Genomic DNA, 16186 nt, shown 5'->3' with positions numbered 1-16186 from the left:
GAGCATCTACCACCAAAACACACGCACGCACGCACGCACACGCGCACGCGCACACACACACACGCACACACGCACACACGCACACACGCACACAAGAAAACTGTAAAGAATGATCACAGTGCGGAGGCATGGAGGTGGTCGCCCTCATTTGGACTCCTCACTACTGACCACTATTGGACAGTTGGAGTTCGAGAGGCCGGCTTGGCTGTCTCATTACGCTGCCACCAGTCCTGTGTGGGGGCACATCACGACTCAGCACCCCCCTGTCTCTGTCAGAGTATCGCCTACACCCTGTCCTCTCACAAAAGGCCCAGAGGTTTAAAGCTGCCTGCACAGCCTCATCCTGTGTGCCTTTCTCGGTTTTCTCCCCTAACTGTAGCATGCCAGAAAGCTAAGTAGCTGTTACATTTAGCTAGTCCTAGTCCCTGCATTTCTCCACATACGAGAGAGGCTGTGGTAGATTGCATTAGCCTAAGCCTACCACTAAATTATGCCAGCGTTTCGAGAAGCTCTTGGCAGTGTGGAGAGGCAATTCATTCTGACTAAATGTAGGTTGCCATGATATGTGAAGAGTGCTTTGTGGAGAGAGCTTGGTGGAGCCAAAAGAAGCTTCAATGAGTCCTTTACCTCAGCTTTGAATAAATCACCCTCAAAGTGTCAAAGACCACTTGTGTTTTATCCCGGTCTGTATGATAAGGACTTGGGCACTCGATAGATTAGCAGGGCCATAATTTGGATGAGGGACAACAAGGGCATTTCATATGGACAGTCCTCTAACAGCATTGTTGAAAGGCAGTCTCCAATGACATTCTTGCTGTGCCGTCAGCACCAAAGAACCGGCCAAACTGAAATGTTGGCATTGCAAAGCATTCAGGGAACTGATCCATAACAGCACAGATGAGGAAAAAGCTGTTTAGTCAAACATCAGAAAAAGAGATGTCAATGTCCAAAAGGCTTATCCAAGGCTTTAACTTTGATCTAATCATTTGCATTAAATCCTTAAGAAAACTTCTAAGGTTTACTTTAATCTGCTCTCCTGTCCACTCTGCTTGTCCATACCATCCTCCTTTCTAATCTGCCTGTCTGCTCCACCCTCAGTGTCTTCTCACCAGAGCCGGTGGGACAGAACCATCTGTCAGCCAGAGAGGAGGAACAGCCAGACACGCTACAGCCATTAGAGCAATGGATTTCCACTGTTCCCTGTCTCAGGACTATAACTTCATCCTTGCATGCCCTGCACACTTATTGCAGTGTCAAACTGAGACATGTCACTCCACTTGTGGGTTGTTGCATGCTCCCAAGGTACCTCACACTGTCACTTTGCACAAAGTCCTCAATGTTTTTGCAGTGTTGTTTGTTCTCCCTCCCTGTGGTATTTATTTCCTTGTATTATAACTTTGGTTGTCGATGTAAGTCCTTCTCACTCTCAATTTCCCCTTGTTCTCGCTTGAAATTATCTCACTACCGAGACAAAACAGCCTGAGGCCGTCTCCAGCAGGAGATTGTTTTTCTTTTGTTTTGTTTATGAATTGCAAAAAAACTAAACAAAACATTAGATAGCAGATGGTTGATTTCAGGCTTCTTCAACAGAAACCACACAAAGTAACTTTACTTGTGTAAATCCTTGACAACAACAACCAGTTGAATACATTTTCATGAGACAAAAAGGATATTTTTTCATGTTTACGTCAATGGTTGATAGCTGTTGACGTTCACTTGATTTGTTGCCGCCAGTTTTTTTATCTTCGCGCACAACTGCCACCACCTTACCTGTCTACATACCTCAACATGGTCACCCATAACGAGCAAATCACATCATTTAGAGTGAAGCTACACACAATCATGTCATGATCTTTTATATAATGCATCTTGGATTATAGTCTATAAGGCAGTAAAATGACGTCATCCCCTAAGAACATCACTACATACACGGTACCCTATATCATTAGCCATATTGGCTCTACAATGGGCCCTTGGGCACATCAGCACCTCCTGCATTATTTATTTCCCCTGTCGAATCCAGGTTTCTATCAAGCAGCGAATAACTCCAAGGTTTTGTCAATTTGTTTGTGATGAAATGATAAAAAATGGCGGTTATTAGCCGTTATTACCAAACTCTAATGTTTCAGATGGTGCAAAACGGGCAAACTTCACCTACCCGTTTGTTGTGTAAGTGAAACAAAAAAACTTTCTTTAGGCTAATTGAACTACTTGGTTAGGTATCGGGAAAATGTCATAGTTTCGGGTTAAATAAGTAAAACATGTTGAAATAACTTAAAATAAGCAACTGTTGCGTTTTTGTTTTCAAAACGGGACAGCCTCCTCCTAAAAGCCCTGTGATTATTCAGCCGTTTATCCTTTGTCTCTTTTTACATCACGTGAAACAAGACTTTATTCATTTGCTCCTGTCATAATTATTACGGCCAATAGAGGTTAGTGTCGTCTTGTATTTGTATTGGTGATCGCCCATGTGAACAGGTGATAACTGCCTGTTGAACCTACTAGTGGGTGCACTACTACTGGCCCGTTCTAACCCATATTTATGAGGCAGACAACCACTGAGCATGGCTTTTGAATTGGCAAATAAGCGGGTGCTTGAATGTTCTCTGTTCTTGGTGTCCGTAGCACAGCCCATGCTTCTTTTTTTTGGGCGGTTGACGTCACAGTACTGGCGAGTCTTTTGTGCAGGGATCCCTGGGAATAGAGAAACAAAACACCACAACAATGACCGCTTGTTTGCTGGATGTTGCAAAAACCCACAGAAAATAATAATCCTATCAGCTGGACCATGCATGAAAAGTGCAACGTTTCCTGCTGCGTCACTTTTGAAAAGCCACAGTTGAGCACTCTGCATTGCTCGTGTTCGACTCAGCAATATAACACATTCAGGACCTTCTCTTCAGAGCAATACAACACACTTTTCTCCCAGTGCTGTCAGGGACACAATATCCTGTCCAGTCTCCATTGCATAGACCAAAAAGCCAAGACAAGATGTTCCTTATGGACACTGCCTCAGTCAGTCAAGATGAAATGTGTCAACTCGTCCTCCAACTCATGTCTGACCACTCCTCACTTTGTCTCCACTCCTATTTTTAAATCAGATCTCTCCTTAGGTCACTGGTGACATGCCATTACTACAACTTAATTACCCACAGACTTGAGGAAACTCTGATCTCTGTGACTCTCCTGCCAGGGGTAATGTGAAAAGCTTATCCTTGCCTTTACTCTGTCACCATGCATCCTGCCCTTGGTTGCCTTCTGTACTTTCTTCCTCCTCTGACCTCCCCCTCTCTTCCTTGAGAAAGTTCCAGTCGGTGGCCTTTCTCTAGGGTGAATGATGGCAGCTCCACGGGCAGAGTCAACCACATTGAATTACCTACAAGCCTCCCGGAAGGCAAATGTGGAATGACTGAGGCATGTGACTGTTGTCATCTCTTGCCTCTTGTTCCTTCATTTCATCACCACTGACTGCTGTGACTATTTTCACCGTGTTACATATCAAAACCGTTTTTGTGGAAATCACTCTCAAAATTGTCATAGCATAAATATTGCTCAGATTTAAAACATTTTAATGAAATAATCACTTTGAGTTGACATGTCCCCCCCTTGGTTATCCCAGTGCAACATGACTTCAAAACCCACAGAACTTCCTCTTACATTTTCAGACAGACCAGCGGGGACTCTGATTGGTCACAGTTAAGCTTCAATGCTTCTGGGTAACAGAGTTTGTCATGCCCAACACCCAATGTGAAAATGTGGGATTGCGAGTACACTGCAAATCACAGCAGAGCCTAGTCGTGCTCATCTAGATGCCCTTGAAGCAGCGTGTTTATGCACATATGAGACACTGAGATCAATTTGAAAATTTATTTTCATATAAAAAGACACTATGAAAACATTAGAGGACTACTTTGTACAATCTTATGTATAAAAAGAACACAAATGAGAGAGAAAAGGGAAGGGAGGGGTTTTCAGTAATAAATCAGCTGGATTGTTGGATGGTTGAAGCAGGCGATGAACACCTAAGCATCAAAAGGCCGAAGAGTGGAGGTGAGGTGAGTGAAGTAGGTTTTGGAGCTGGCCTCCGCCTTAGGTTGGACATTCATCCAAGGCTTTGTTTCATATTTTAAGTTTGGCAGGATTCAAGCACACAAATGAAAAAGATGACATACTCAAACCGTCATGTGTTAGCATTCGCATCACATCAGAGTTAATCAAAGACAAGACGGCTGTAAAATTGTGTGTAGATCCTTAGTCGTGGTTAAACATCTCATTCACAATAAATCAGGCAGCATCTAACTTACCGTTCCTGAAGATGAAAACCAGCAAACTCCAGCCCTCATTGAGGTGAAACCTGTCACATTATTCAAAGTATGGAAAAGCTCATAACGGAAAAAAGGTAATTAACAAAATCTCATAGTGCGCTGTAATCACATTTCTTTCTCTTTCTTTCTTCAAATCCCATTTTTAAGTTACCATGGGAACAAGGCTTTGTAGAGAATTCATAGCATTGTCCTTAAAACAGTTTTATGTATACAAAAAACGTGTCTACATTTAGGTCTACTTCGTTTCCCCTGAGACTGATGTTTCCTCTGCTATAGATTAACGCCAGCTGAATGAGACTGTGTGTGAGGCCGCTGCTTTTTCCTTTTTGGACACACTCTACACCTGGATCCCGAGCCTCGTAGAAGGTCAGCTGAATGTGACTTTATAGCTCTGCAACCTGGGGGCCGAACCTATCTCGCTCCTCCGAGAGGGAGTGGAGCGCTATGTTTGTCTATCAGCTGATTAACTTGAAAGGTTAGGAGGGCCGCACTCTTGTCTCACCATCTGCGCCACGCCGCACTACTCCCACATTAGGGATCTTTAAACAGATGGTTTGAGGGCTGCATCGGAAAATGTCAGGACAAATCGCCATCCCCGGATAATTACAGTTTTGAGCGCTCCCCTTCTTAATCTGCATCTCTTCCTGCCTCAAGCTTCCTAATTATATATGTTTGGATCTTTTTTTATCCTTGGCTACCATTGTCTCTTGCACTATTTTCTCCTTAAATTGTCCCTCATCTCTTTCGAATGAATAATGGGAGCAGCATTGAGCATAGACAGAAAAGTTATCGAACCATCTATTGAATGCATCCTGCACCCTGACACTTTCTCTATGCCGGTGTGTGTGTGGGGGGACGATGTGCTAATGTAGCAACAGCAGGAAACTGGTTGTCCTCTTGCAGCGACCGAAGTACGGATGTGGAATATCAAGCAGGAAGCCTCACCACTGGCTGATTTTTTTGTGTGGCTGTTTCCTCTTCGCCTCGTCTGCCACCCTCGTAGCCTCATAACCTCTGTGACTCGGTCTTTCTATCACACTCTCTTTCTGCAGCCGCTGTGCTCACAAGTGCAGGATTAAATGACAGGGACAGGTGTCCATGTGGATGAGAATTATACATCTTGCTTCACAGCTAACATTACGATTTCATGCCTCTTGGTAGCACGATGCATGGCTGGCAGCAGGAGAAGAGAAAAAAGTGGTAGACTTTAAATCAATGGAAGGGTTCTAGGGTAAGTAGAAGCACCTACTAAGGTTGAGGGAAGCAAACAATAAACCCTCAGCAACAGGGGAAGAGCGAGTTAGCAGCTAAACAGATTGGTGGTTCACTAAGCGGCATGATCGTACGTTTTTGCAGTATGAAAGATGCTCATACGGATTCCATTTGAGCTGAAAGTGACAGGTATATTCTATTTTCACTTTGATTGGTGATGGTTGAAATGGATTCAGATGCTGCAATCTTTAAAGGCTTTTATCTCGAAGCACTGGGGAAAAAAAGGGGATGCGAGAATCTGCATGACGATCACCATCCTTCTTTTCCCTCAAGGTTGGCTAACATGCGGCACACGTCACCCTCAGAAAGTAAGCTCACATATACAGTGTGTGTTCTCAATGTATTAAAGATTCACATGGGTTAATTCTCACAGGAAATGAAGGAAAGAAAAAAGGCAGCAGAAATGAAACCAGTCTGAAAATAAATCAATTCTTCTTGAACAGTTGTTTCAATCATATTATTTTTTCATTTAAAAGTTTCAAACCATAGAGGAGGACATTTTTTTTTTAACTAAACCATAGAAAATACAGAAAAAAGGGGAAATACAATGTTGACACAGAATGTGAGAGGAATGGATGGATGGGATTGTTGAACTGGAGCCCGAAAAAATAGCAGAGAGGATAGCACATATCAATGAGCACCCCCTTTTTTCCTGTACCACACCCCACATCCATCCGAAATGATGAAAAGTAAAAAACTTAAATAAAAAAGGAAAGACTCAGAGATAGAATGCTTCTGTCATTCATTAGAAGGGAAAAGGAAATAAATGAAAGTAGGGTGCCTAGGGGGGGCTACCAGCGTGAGAAACCTCATTGAGATTGTTTTCCCTTGCTATAAAAAGAACTGAACGGTGCAGAAATATTCTTTTTCTTCCCCCCCCCCCAAATCCTCAAACAATTGAAAGAAATTTTCTTTTTTCTCCAGAATAAAATCAAGACATTTTTTCTCAGAAATACGTTTTTCATAGTTTTTTTTTCAAGTTCATTTAAAAATCTTTTTCAGTACCCAGACATGTCGAGCCCCTGTTCTCTTTCTTCAATAGTCTTTGCGAAAATATAGGGTAGAACAGTCTTCTTTCCATGTCTGTCCACTGCAGCAGTAAACAAACACAGTAACGGATCCGAACACATTGCAGGAGACGGGGAGCAGTGTGTGTGTGAGATCTTTGTGAGAAATCATGTAGTTATGTATAGCTTTTCAGAAGTTCAAGAGTGCGTATTCAAGTGAGTGTGTTTCCGTGTGTGTGTTCACACTTCAGTCTGGAAGTCTCCCTCGGATGAGTCGGGCGTGTTAGCGGAGGAGGAGTCCCAGTTCTTATTGTGCAGCTCCATCCGGTCCTTCTGCTCCCCAGGCACGATGGACAGCTCGGGGGTCATGGTCTTGAAGCTGTCCCACGAACACTGCTCCTCCGGGGTTGACTTGTCCTGATGGAGGAGGAGGACAAGGAAAAGGGCCATGTAAGGAAAATTAAGCTCCTTATTAAGGTGATAACGTGATAAAAAAAAAAGGTCTTGTTTCATACAACCTGGGTCTTATTTTATGGTTTGGACACCATTTTTGTCTGTTTTTGTGCAAGAAACACAAAAGTTAGAATCAAGGAAAATGGCTGAATAAATAAATACCTGTTGTCTGTTTTCGACATCCATCATTCTACAACTTCATCTCCATGCAAGGCCAGATTAAAAAGCAGCCAAATAGGACAACTTTCCAGGCGACTGTTAGATTCTGCACACTTTTTTTCTTTGTGCATAACTGGTGCCTACATTTCCGAAAATACAACTCGACCAGGCCAATTCGGTCGTAGATATGGGTGTGCTATGCTACGGGCAGCTAACCTCATTATATTAGATAATCTCTCTAATCGTTTTGCTTGATTACAAAATGTCTAACCGTGTGTTTTCTTGACACGTCAAACTTGTTGTTTACAACTTTCAGCAATTAAAATAAGGTGAATACAATGTTATAAATACAGGTAGAAATGATGGGCAACTCAATAAAAGAAAACCCAAGTTGTAATAAAATGAAGAACCTATAGAAAACCATTGCCTTAGCCTTTCATGGCCATTATGCAGTTTGGAGATGAATACATATGCACTCACAGAAGCTATATTTGATCCTTCACCTTTCAAAGTACCAGCACACACACATACACATACACATACACATACACATTCACACAGAGTCCAACCAATCAGTCGCATTTCTTAGAAGAACACTAAAAAGCAGTGCCATACATACCTGTAATCCTAGGCTCCATTCTACTGTGCCTTTTTATCATCAAACTACCACTGAGATACCTGTCCTCCTTTATCTCCCACCTCTCCCAATCAGTGACTTTCAGACTACTAATATCATGAGACCTTCTGAGCCGGGGTCTGTGATCTCCGCATGTGTTCCGCATAAGGGCCCACCACGCATGTAAAATACATGTTGGGGGATTAACAAAAAATCCTAATTGGAGGTAGCATTATGCTTCTGATAAGGGGCATTATTCAAATCAGACTCGTTATCTTGCAGAGATAATGATTTTGCAGACACGAGCTGGGAAAGACATGAGGGATCGCTGGCCCACATGACTCTTGGTGGAGCGAGAAACATACAAAGACAGGAAAAGCAAGACAGACTACATGTGGGACAGGATGGACCCAGATGCAGCAGAGCTTCTGGACTACATGGAGCTGAATATTCACATTTAGAGGAGGAATATTCACAGAGCATATCCGGAAATGTGTGCTCTTTGTGCCTTACGTTATCCATTCCAGAGAGCACTACTGTATATGCTCTCCCACTACATCCTAGCAATACCATCTACTTCATCTCTTTTCCACAATCCCACCTGCTTTTCACCGCAACTATTATAAGATACTCACGTTATTCTCTTTGAGCTATTCAAACTCTCAATCCCTGGCTAACTCTTCAACAGAGACAGACAAACAAACCAGTCATTGATCTGCAGTAACACCCCCGCCCCCGCCCCCGCCCCCACCCCCCTCGTTGCAGTGTGATGATCGTCGCCAGAGCGCTAGAGGGCAATATCTGCCTGATTATCATTCTCCATGCGTCACAGCCTGACAGTTGGTAAAATGAATACAAAAGGCATAATCTGGGAGCCAATTTGCATGCTAAATGCTGGCGAAGGAACATTTTGTAAATGCAGGAGTGTGGGTAATGCTGCAGTTAAGCCCAACTTTATCCCAGGGAGACCAGGCTAACGCGATTGTGCTGCTACTTCGTGTCTATCCATTCCCTTTCGCCATCTCTGCCTTGCCTCCATTCCCTCCTTGCCCCAAAGCCCCATCTCATCCCTCTCTTTCTGCCTCTCTCTCTCTCGGCCAGAAACCCCTCTACTTACACTCGACGAGTTCTTTTCACCTCCGGCAGACGAAATGCTCCATCGCTTTTCCCTCTGTGGTGATGAAATGGGAGGGAGAAGACAAGGAGGGGGTGACGAGAGAGAGAGGCAGAAAGACGAAAAATAAAGAGAAAAGAAGGGGGGGGGGGGGGGGGATCACAGTCACTGACAACTCTGCCCTGAAACAAAAGCATTGCTCCCACACCTTCTGCAGGTGAACAGGCAGTTGTTGCTTCGTGCTTACACCTTGCCCCTTCTTTCTCTCCATCTCTCAATCCCCCTCTCCAACTCTCTCACTACAACATATAACACACACAATATGCACGCATGGGCAGAAACCAGTGATCAAACACTCAATGTGAGGAGGTTTTTTTCACACATTTTCAAACTGAGTTGGAACAGTTGACTTTTATCGTCCTAACCTGTCAACGATTAGAGGAAAACCTGACAAAGCAAGGGCAGAGAGACTGCAGGAAGGATTCCACATGCTACGCACCACTAATAGCGTCTACAACTACTAGAAAAGGGATGAAAGAGACGAGGGTATGTGGGTGTGGAGTGATCTGATTCTAAAAACGTAACTGTGAAGCTACTGTGCAGTGCTCGAGGCTTCGTGGCTCATGTTTTCTAAATACTGTTGAAAGAAGATAACGAATGTGGTTATTAGTGCAAGGAAGTGCTATCTACACTATCTGCATTATTGATTGTATACTGTATGTGTTAACACAACACATCAAATAGTTAAAGCTAGGCTATAAAGTGGACATTGCTGACTCTGTATGTTCGGCCTAAGGCTTAAAAACATAAACCTTGCGTCCCCTGCTGTAGCTGTGCTAGTTATCTATCGTTTTTTTTGTTATGTTCCTGCCAGAAAACTGCAGCTTGGGGTGCTATGCTTTTGTTTGGGAGGTCTGTTTTTTTTTTTTTTTATAAAACATGTGCAGTTGAGGTAACACAATTTCCTTGTGGGTTGGTCGGGGTGTGAGTTTATGATGAGTCCAGCAACACTAGTGCACAAAAAGAGAAGGACTATCTGGGCACAAATTGATTCCCTTGAGAAGCTCCAACAACGTGGTTAATATTGGCTGATTTGACTGGAGCTTTTTGTGCCCTGCTGCAAAGCTTCTGCAGTGCACACATGTATGTTTATTTCTTAAATGTAAAAAGCAGCAGACAGAATTGAGCTGTTTGTGAAAGTGTTTACAGTAAATGGGTGTTTGTGTTCGGGTGGTGAAAGACACAAATACACACTTTTTTGTGTTGGTGTGTAAGATTGAAAAAAGAAAAACCCCTGCTGAGATTAAAAACATTTGTAGGCTGAAGCACATTGCCTTTGGATGGATTTAACTCCATATGTGAAGTGCTCATTAGCTCTGCCTATATGGAAAGCATTAATAGAACATTTTAATTTGCATTATTATTATACAACAGATTAATTATATAAGAGATTATATATTCTCAGTGGCATCAGTGGATGTAAATACTATATTACAAATGAACATGAGTATTGAGTACATTTTACCCCTACTATATTCATCTGCTTTAGTTTTTAGTAACGCTAAATAACACATTTTAACATCAAAACATAAAAATGTGATATTATATAGGTAAAGATTAAACTGACAAATAGAGATGTATATCTTGAGATGAACTTATCGACTATATCTCTGCTTTTATTTGTCACTTTAATGACTCAACATGCAGCATTTGTAAATGTCACACAACAGAAAAAGCCAAAGATGTCAGGCCTGGGAAACTAAATGAACATTGTGTGCCATTACTTATAGGCTAAATGAACGTCTGACAGACTTTGTTTCTGGAAATGTTTCATCACCGTAATGAGTGCCTTTATATTTCTCATCAGCATTCAAAGAAAGGAACGTGATTCAAATATTTAACCTGTAAAAATCACAGTTTATGCTTCATTGGTGTTTGTTATGGACCTGGCAACACAGGGTTTCATTCACCGATACTGTACCTGAACAACGGCACCATTTTAAAGGAAGAGGAATCAATGGTTGCTTTTTGAATTTTTAGGCACAGCAGGGTAAAATTAAAGGTGGGGTAGGTAATTTTGGAGAAACCAGCTCGAGTGTGCTAAAATTTGAAAATACACAGCTGGAAGAAATCTGCCACTTCCTTACAGAGCCCCTCCTCCAACACATACGAACGCGCACATGACCAATGAGGGCACGAGATAACTTTGTGCACAGATGGAAGGCTGACAGGCAGGTAGGCCATCCAGTTATTTTAGCCGGGCCGGCTAAAATGATTGGTCGTACTTTTTACAGTACTACGGCTTCCACAGATGACATTTTTTTATGGATTTTTTGTCAAAGCACTTCAGATATTCATTGCTATCGGGATGTTAAGAGCATTCCATGGAATATAACAAAAAGTGTATCTCGAGCCGGTTTCTCAAACTTACCTACCCCACCTTTAAGTGTATGTTGCAGTAACACACATGTAAAAATATCCAACGATTGCCAAAGGTGTGACAGTTAGAAATTTGAAATGTCTACCTAATCACCCAACACTTGAGGTTACAGGCAACTTGGCAAGTGACAGGTTTTTTTCCGAGAGAAAAAACTACAAGCTACAAGCATGGCACAGCTACATGAAGGGGAGTTTGTTTAGGGATAGAACTCGCTAGAACAAGATGCTACTGCACAAACATCTAAAGCCATCTCAAGAAGCCTCCGCCACAGTGTTGGTGGATGAGGCCCACTCTCTGCCACTCATAATCCCCCTCATTTGGACCATGGAATGGACATTGTGTCTAGATGTGGGTGAGCAATGTGTAAGGCTGGTTTTGGGAGATGATGGGGGAGGACAGGTGGTTGTGGGTAAGTGGGTTAACTTTACCTTTGTTGACTTGGATGCCCATGGTTCTGTTGACTGTCTGGCTACATTCATACTGGGACATGAGAACAAGCATGCAACACAAGGCCCAGTCCGCCAAGAAAAAAACAAAACAACGGGAAACAAAACAAAAAAACAGAAATGAATCAAATGTGGCAGTAAAGTAAAGAAAGGACATACACTTAGTGTCACATGACACAAACTAAAATCACATACACAAAGAAAAAATAGAAGCAACATCAAACAATGCAAGAGCAGACTGAGTGGATACCAGAACATGAAGTATTTCAGCTGGCAGTGGGCTTTGGGTCATTGAACCAGAACTGGGCAATTTCAAGGTTTGTATGTGTGTTTACTACATTATATTATCAAGATAATTATCCAAATTGCCTATTCAGTACCGGCATCATTTATTAGAGGGCACTAAATAGCCTAAATGGGCATAGCAGTCTTTAGGACCATTTACCCCTTAGCTGGGAAGGAATCTGTGTCACAAATAATAAGGCCCTTCAAAGGAGCCACATCTGGAGAATGTAGAGCAAATAAATTCCATTAGTGCAACACATTGCAAACAAATGAGCAATCAGACACACAGGCTTGGTTTGCTGCTGTCTGGATCAGTGCGATGTAATCCAAGGCCAGTGCCTATAGTGAAAACATTTCCAGCAAGCTATTCGGCCCTTTTCACCTCCTTTTAATTGGCCCAAGGACACTAAATGAGCTAAATTAGTATTGTGCCTCTTGGTGCACGAAGCCAGTGTTAGGCTTGTTCCGCCTGGGCTAACAGGCCCCTCATTAGGAGCCACTGATAGAGCCAGTGTGCTAAAGTTACACTCCGCCAACCCTCAGTTTTCATGGGCAATTTGTGTGGAAGGATGAAAACAGTTGATGAGTTTATGCTCGGCACGGAGAAGGGGGCATGGACATAATTAAAAACAAGCTAATGAGAGGAATTAATTATTCAATTAATGCCTCAAACGTGCCACCGAGGGCTGAGTTTAGAGGGAGGAATGGGGAAACGACAGAGACAGCAAGAAAGAAAATGTCAAGCCGTGAGGATGAATAGAGGGGAGAATGAGATATGGAGAGGGAGAAGAGGGGATGACTTGGTTTATTGCTGGGATGTGAAATTGAAGCCCTCTTTTAATGCTAGAACATTTACTATCAAGACCTTCAGGGTTTGCAAGTGCAGGCAAATTGCCCTTACTGAATCAACAAAAATGTAGTCTTTGTCATTTAAAATGATACATCAGCACTTTACATGAGACATCCTCAAAGCGTACACTTTACCTTAGCTACAATCCCCTTCAGTTGCCTAAAAATATGCTGGAATATCAATAACAGCCACTCATGTTAACTGAGGAAGCATAAAGAGAGCACCTGATCTCACCTCTCTTTTACGGGAAAGGATAATAGGAGAAACCTCTTAGACTACACCAGAATATATTTCCATATGTAGCCATATACACTTTAATTCCACCATATCATTCAAACACATGCCTAGAGCCATTTCCATTGAATTGCAAATATATCTTTCATAATCGAAAATGTCCTCGCTGTCCTTACTCTGATCTAGCATGAGTGAATTCATAACAAAGTAGAGCACTTGTTTCTTTTGTCTTTTTCTCCATCCCACTGCGTTCCGCGCAACTTCTCACTGTCTATCTGGAGAGCGAAGCCAAGCACGCTTCATTAAATCAAGAACACAGCAGACGACGGGATGGAAATACATCCCATTTGAGAGCTAAAAAATGCATCAGCTCGGCCATTACGCAGAGCAAACTATCTTTTCCTCTCTCGCACACATCGTCCAACCCACACACAGAGAGGCACAACACTGCATCACTGGGCACTGCATGCAAATTTGCGTTATGACCTGCTGAACCCTGTGGAGAGGATAGAAAACGACAGGCTAACTCCACAGTGAAGGGGGCCAAGAAGCAGTTCTGGATATAAACATTAGCGCACACAGTATCACTGTTACATACCGAGTTACAAAAACTCTGCATTACTCTGTCTCTCAGTAACCCCACTGATTCCATTTGTCTACTCTCTCCATTATGAGACACATAATGCAAATGGACTCCATCACCCTGCTAGCCATATGGCCCCTGCCTGAGCATCCACTGCACTTTAAACAAAGGATTTGGATTTGTTTTCATCATTTGCATTAATGTGAAGCCCACTTTCTATCCACTTCAATAGGGCTATAAAACAAGTGTAACTCTGCAATATGGTTTTCTTATGGGTGCAGACACTTGTGCATCTATACCGAAACAATTGATTCAAGGTCAGTAGCCTTTCTTCTGATGTCAACAAAGGAAAATAATAGAAAACAATCTACAATCAATCAACATTAGATTGAAGTGACCTCTGTAACTTCGTAGCAACATTTCAGAATGTATAACAGTTGCTATGTATCTTGCTGCATTACAAATGCACACAGATGTCTGAAACTGGCTGGAGAAACATATGTTTGTGTCACAGCCTGCAACTGACCTTTGTTAGCGATTGTTTATCAGTAAGACATTTTGCAGAGTAGATTTGAAAGGTCACGCATATTATTTTTCAAAAAACAGAATATTCAACAGAGGGCAACGTCTACATTTATCTTCGGAGCAATGGAATAGCTACACGAGCAGCCTAATAGAAAAGACAGACACGATGATTTCCAACATTGAGGTTAATGGCTAATGCGTTCTCCTTCTTTCTTGACAAGTAGTTCCATCTCGTTTACATCGAAACAGCATATCACATGCATCATCCCTAAAAAGGCTCTAGCTATAAGGCATTAGCAGTTACTGTACTGGCAATATAAAGGTAACAGTATGAGGAGTATGGGTGGACAAGGAAATTCAAGAGATTGAAGTGTGTAGATTATATCTGTGATGGCACATGCAAGGCCCAAGACCACTTTAAGCCCACTGCACTTGCACATAAATTGGATAAGAGGTGAAAGTAGAAAAATAAGTGTGTGCGGGGGACAATGTCTGATATCCACTCATCCCCTCAACAGAGATCCTACCTTTCCAGAGAAGTACATGAATCAGGTTCCTTCTGACCCCATAAGTCTTTGTGATATTTCTCATATAGGCACCCACACAAAGTGCATCATGTTTGTCCCTTTTTAGTGCCAAGGAGCTAGTTTATGGAGTATCATGGTTTATGAGGTGATTATAAATCGGTTTTGGATGGGTCATTGTTTTTATGAACTCATTTATCACTTGGTTATAGTGTTTGGGTCATAAGGTTTAATTCTGGCACTGAAATGGGAACTATGAGTGAATGGATTGTCTCACCACACACAGGCGCTACAGGAATGGAAAAACAACCCCAAACAGCAACCACAAAAAACCTCCCAAAAATATTTTTATGTTTTTGTTTTATCATGGTAGGTAAATCCAGTCCTGCATCAAACGACCTTACAAATCCATCTCTCTGGCTACTGATTCCAGATTGTATATTTCAAAATGAATTTGTACAGGAGTTGATGCAGGAAGGGGAGCATTCATAATATGAATGCAGAAGCACAGGAGGTAAAAGCTTTGATGCACTGAACTGTTACACCACCACACCACTAGGGGACTATCTAATATTTAGGCTCATCAAACACAGTCACTTCACCATGAGACAGCGCTGACGGGTAGTAGATGAGCAACTACATGGATGTGAATTATAGTTTGACACTGTCTTTGTGACTGTAGACATACAAATAATTAAATATTGAAAAGGCTTTTCACTAAACATGTATTGAAGCATGTATTACTTTACTAGGTTTGAAGTACCTCACTCTAAATTGACTGTTCGCTTAACCCCCGCCTCCTAAATAATGGAATGATTCTTTATTGAAACCCTGTTTGACTGCTTAGCTTGCATACATATGTGTATACACATATGTTGTACTTCTTTACCAGATCATGTTGGCTGTGGCTGCTTGAATGTAAACTATCCTGAATCCTAAAAAGGGGCACTGAACTGAACTGCTAATGTAAGCCTTAACTCTGCTATTGCAACTTGTAAATACACAAACTAAAGATGTGCTCCTTAGCCTTAAGTGATGTTCAGCTACTGAATGTAGTAAGCTAGTAAGGCTACAAATACAGACACCATCTTCTTAAATGCTGAGGATTGCTTTAAAGGGGACCTATCATGCAAAATGCACTTTTGTTCGTCTTTTATACATGAATATGTGTCCCCGGTGTTCCAGGGAACTCACCAAGTGTCAGAAAACACAACCCTCTCTATTTTCCTCCATACCCAAATCTCTAAAAAAGGGGCTGCAACGGATCTGATACAGACTGATCCAGATTTGAACACTGTCCTGACGTCAGGACAGTGGCGCTACGGCTATTGGGCCAACTCCACCAATCAGGAG

General features: G+C 42.2%; 1 protein-coding gene across 1 annotated transcript in view; it reads right to left on the bottom strand.

Moving 5' to 3' along the window:
* Positions 1-6012: 6012 nt before the first annotated feature.
* Positions 6013-16186, bottom strand: part of adgrb2 (adhesion G protein-coupled receptor B2) — a 205936-nt gene continuing 195762 nt past the window's right edge. The window contains exons 35-36 of the mRNA XM_034124811.1: positions 8950-9003; positions 6013-7021 (exon numbers count right to left, since the gene is read on the bottom strand). Coding sequence (XP_033980702.1) covers positions 6845-7021; positions 8950-9003 — 231 coding nt within the window. The 3' untranslated portion in view covers positions 6013-6844. The remainder of the gene's footprint in view (positions 7022-8949; positions 9004-16186) is intronic.

The sequence above is a fragment of the Trematomus bernacchii genome, unplaced genomic scaffold, assembly GCF_902827165.1.
Source record: "Trematomus bernacchii unplaced genomic scaffold, fTreBer1.1, whole genome shotgun sequence".
Classification (NCBI taxonomy): domain Eukaryota; kingdom Metazoa; phylum Chordata; class Actinopteri; order Perciformes; family Nototheniidae; genus Trematomus; species Trematomus bernacchii.
Note: the sequence above shows the minus strand (reverse complement) of the source record. Positions and strands in the feature narration are given on the sequence as shown.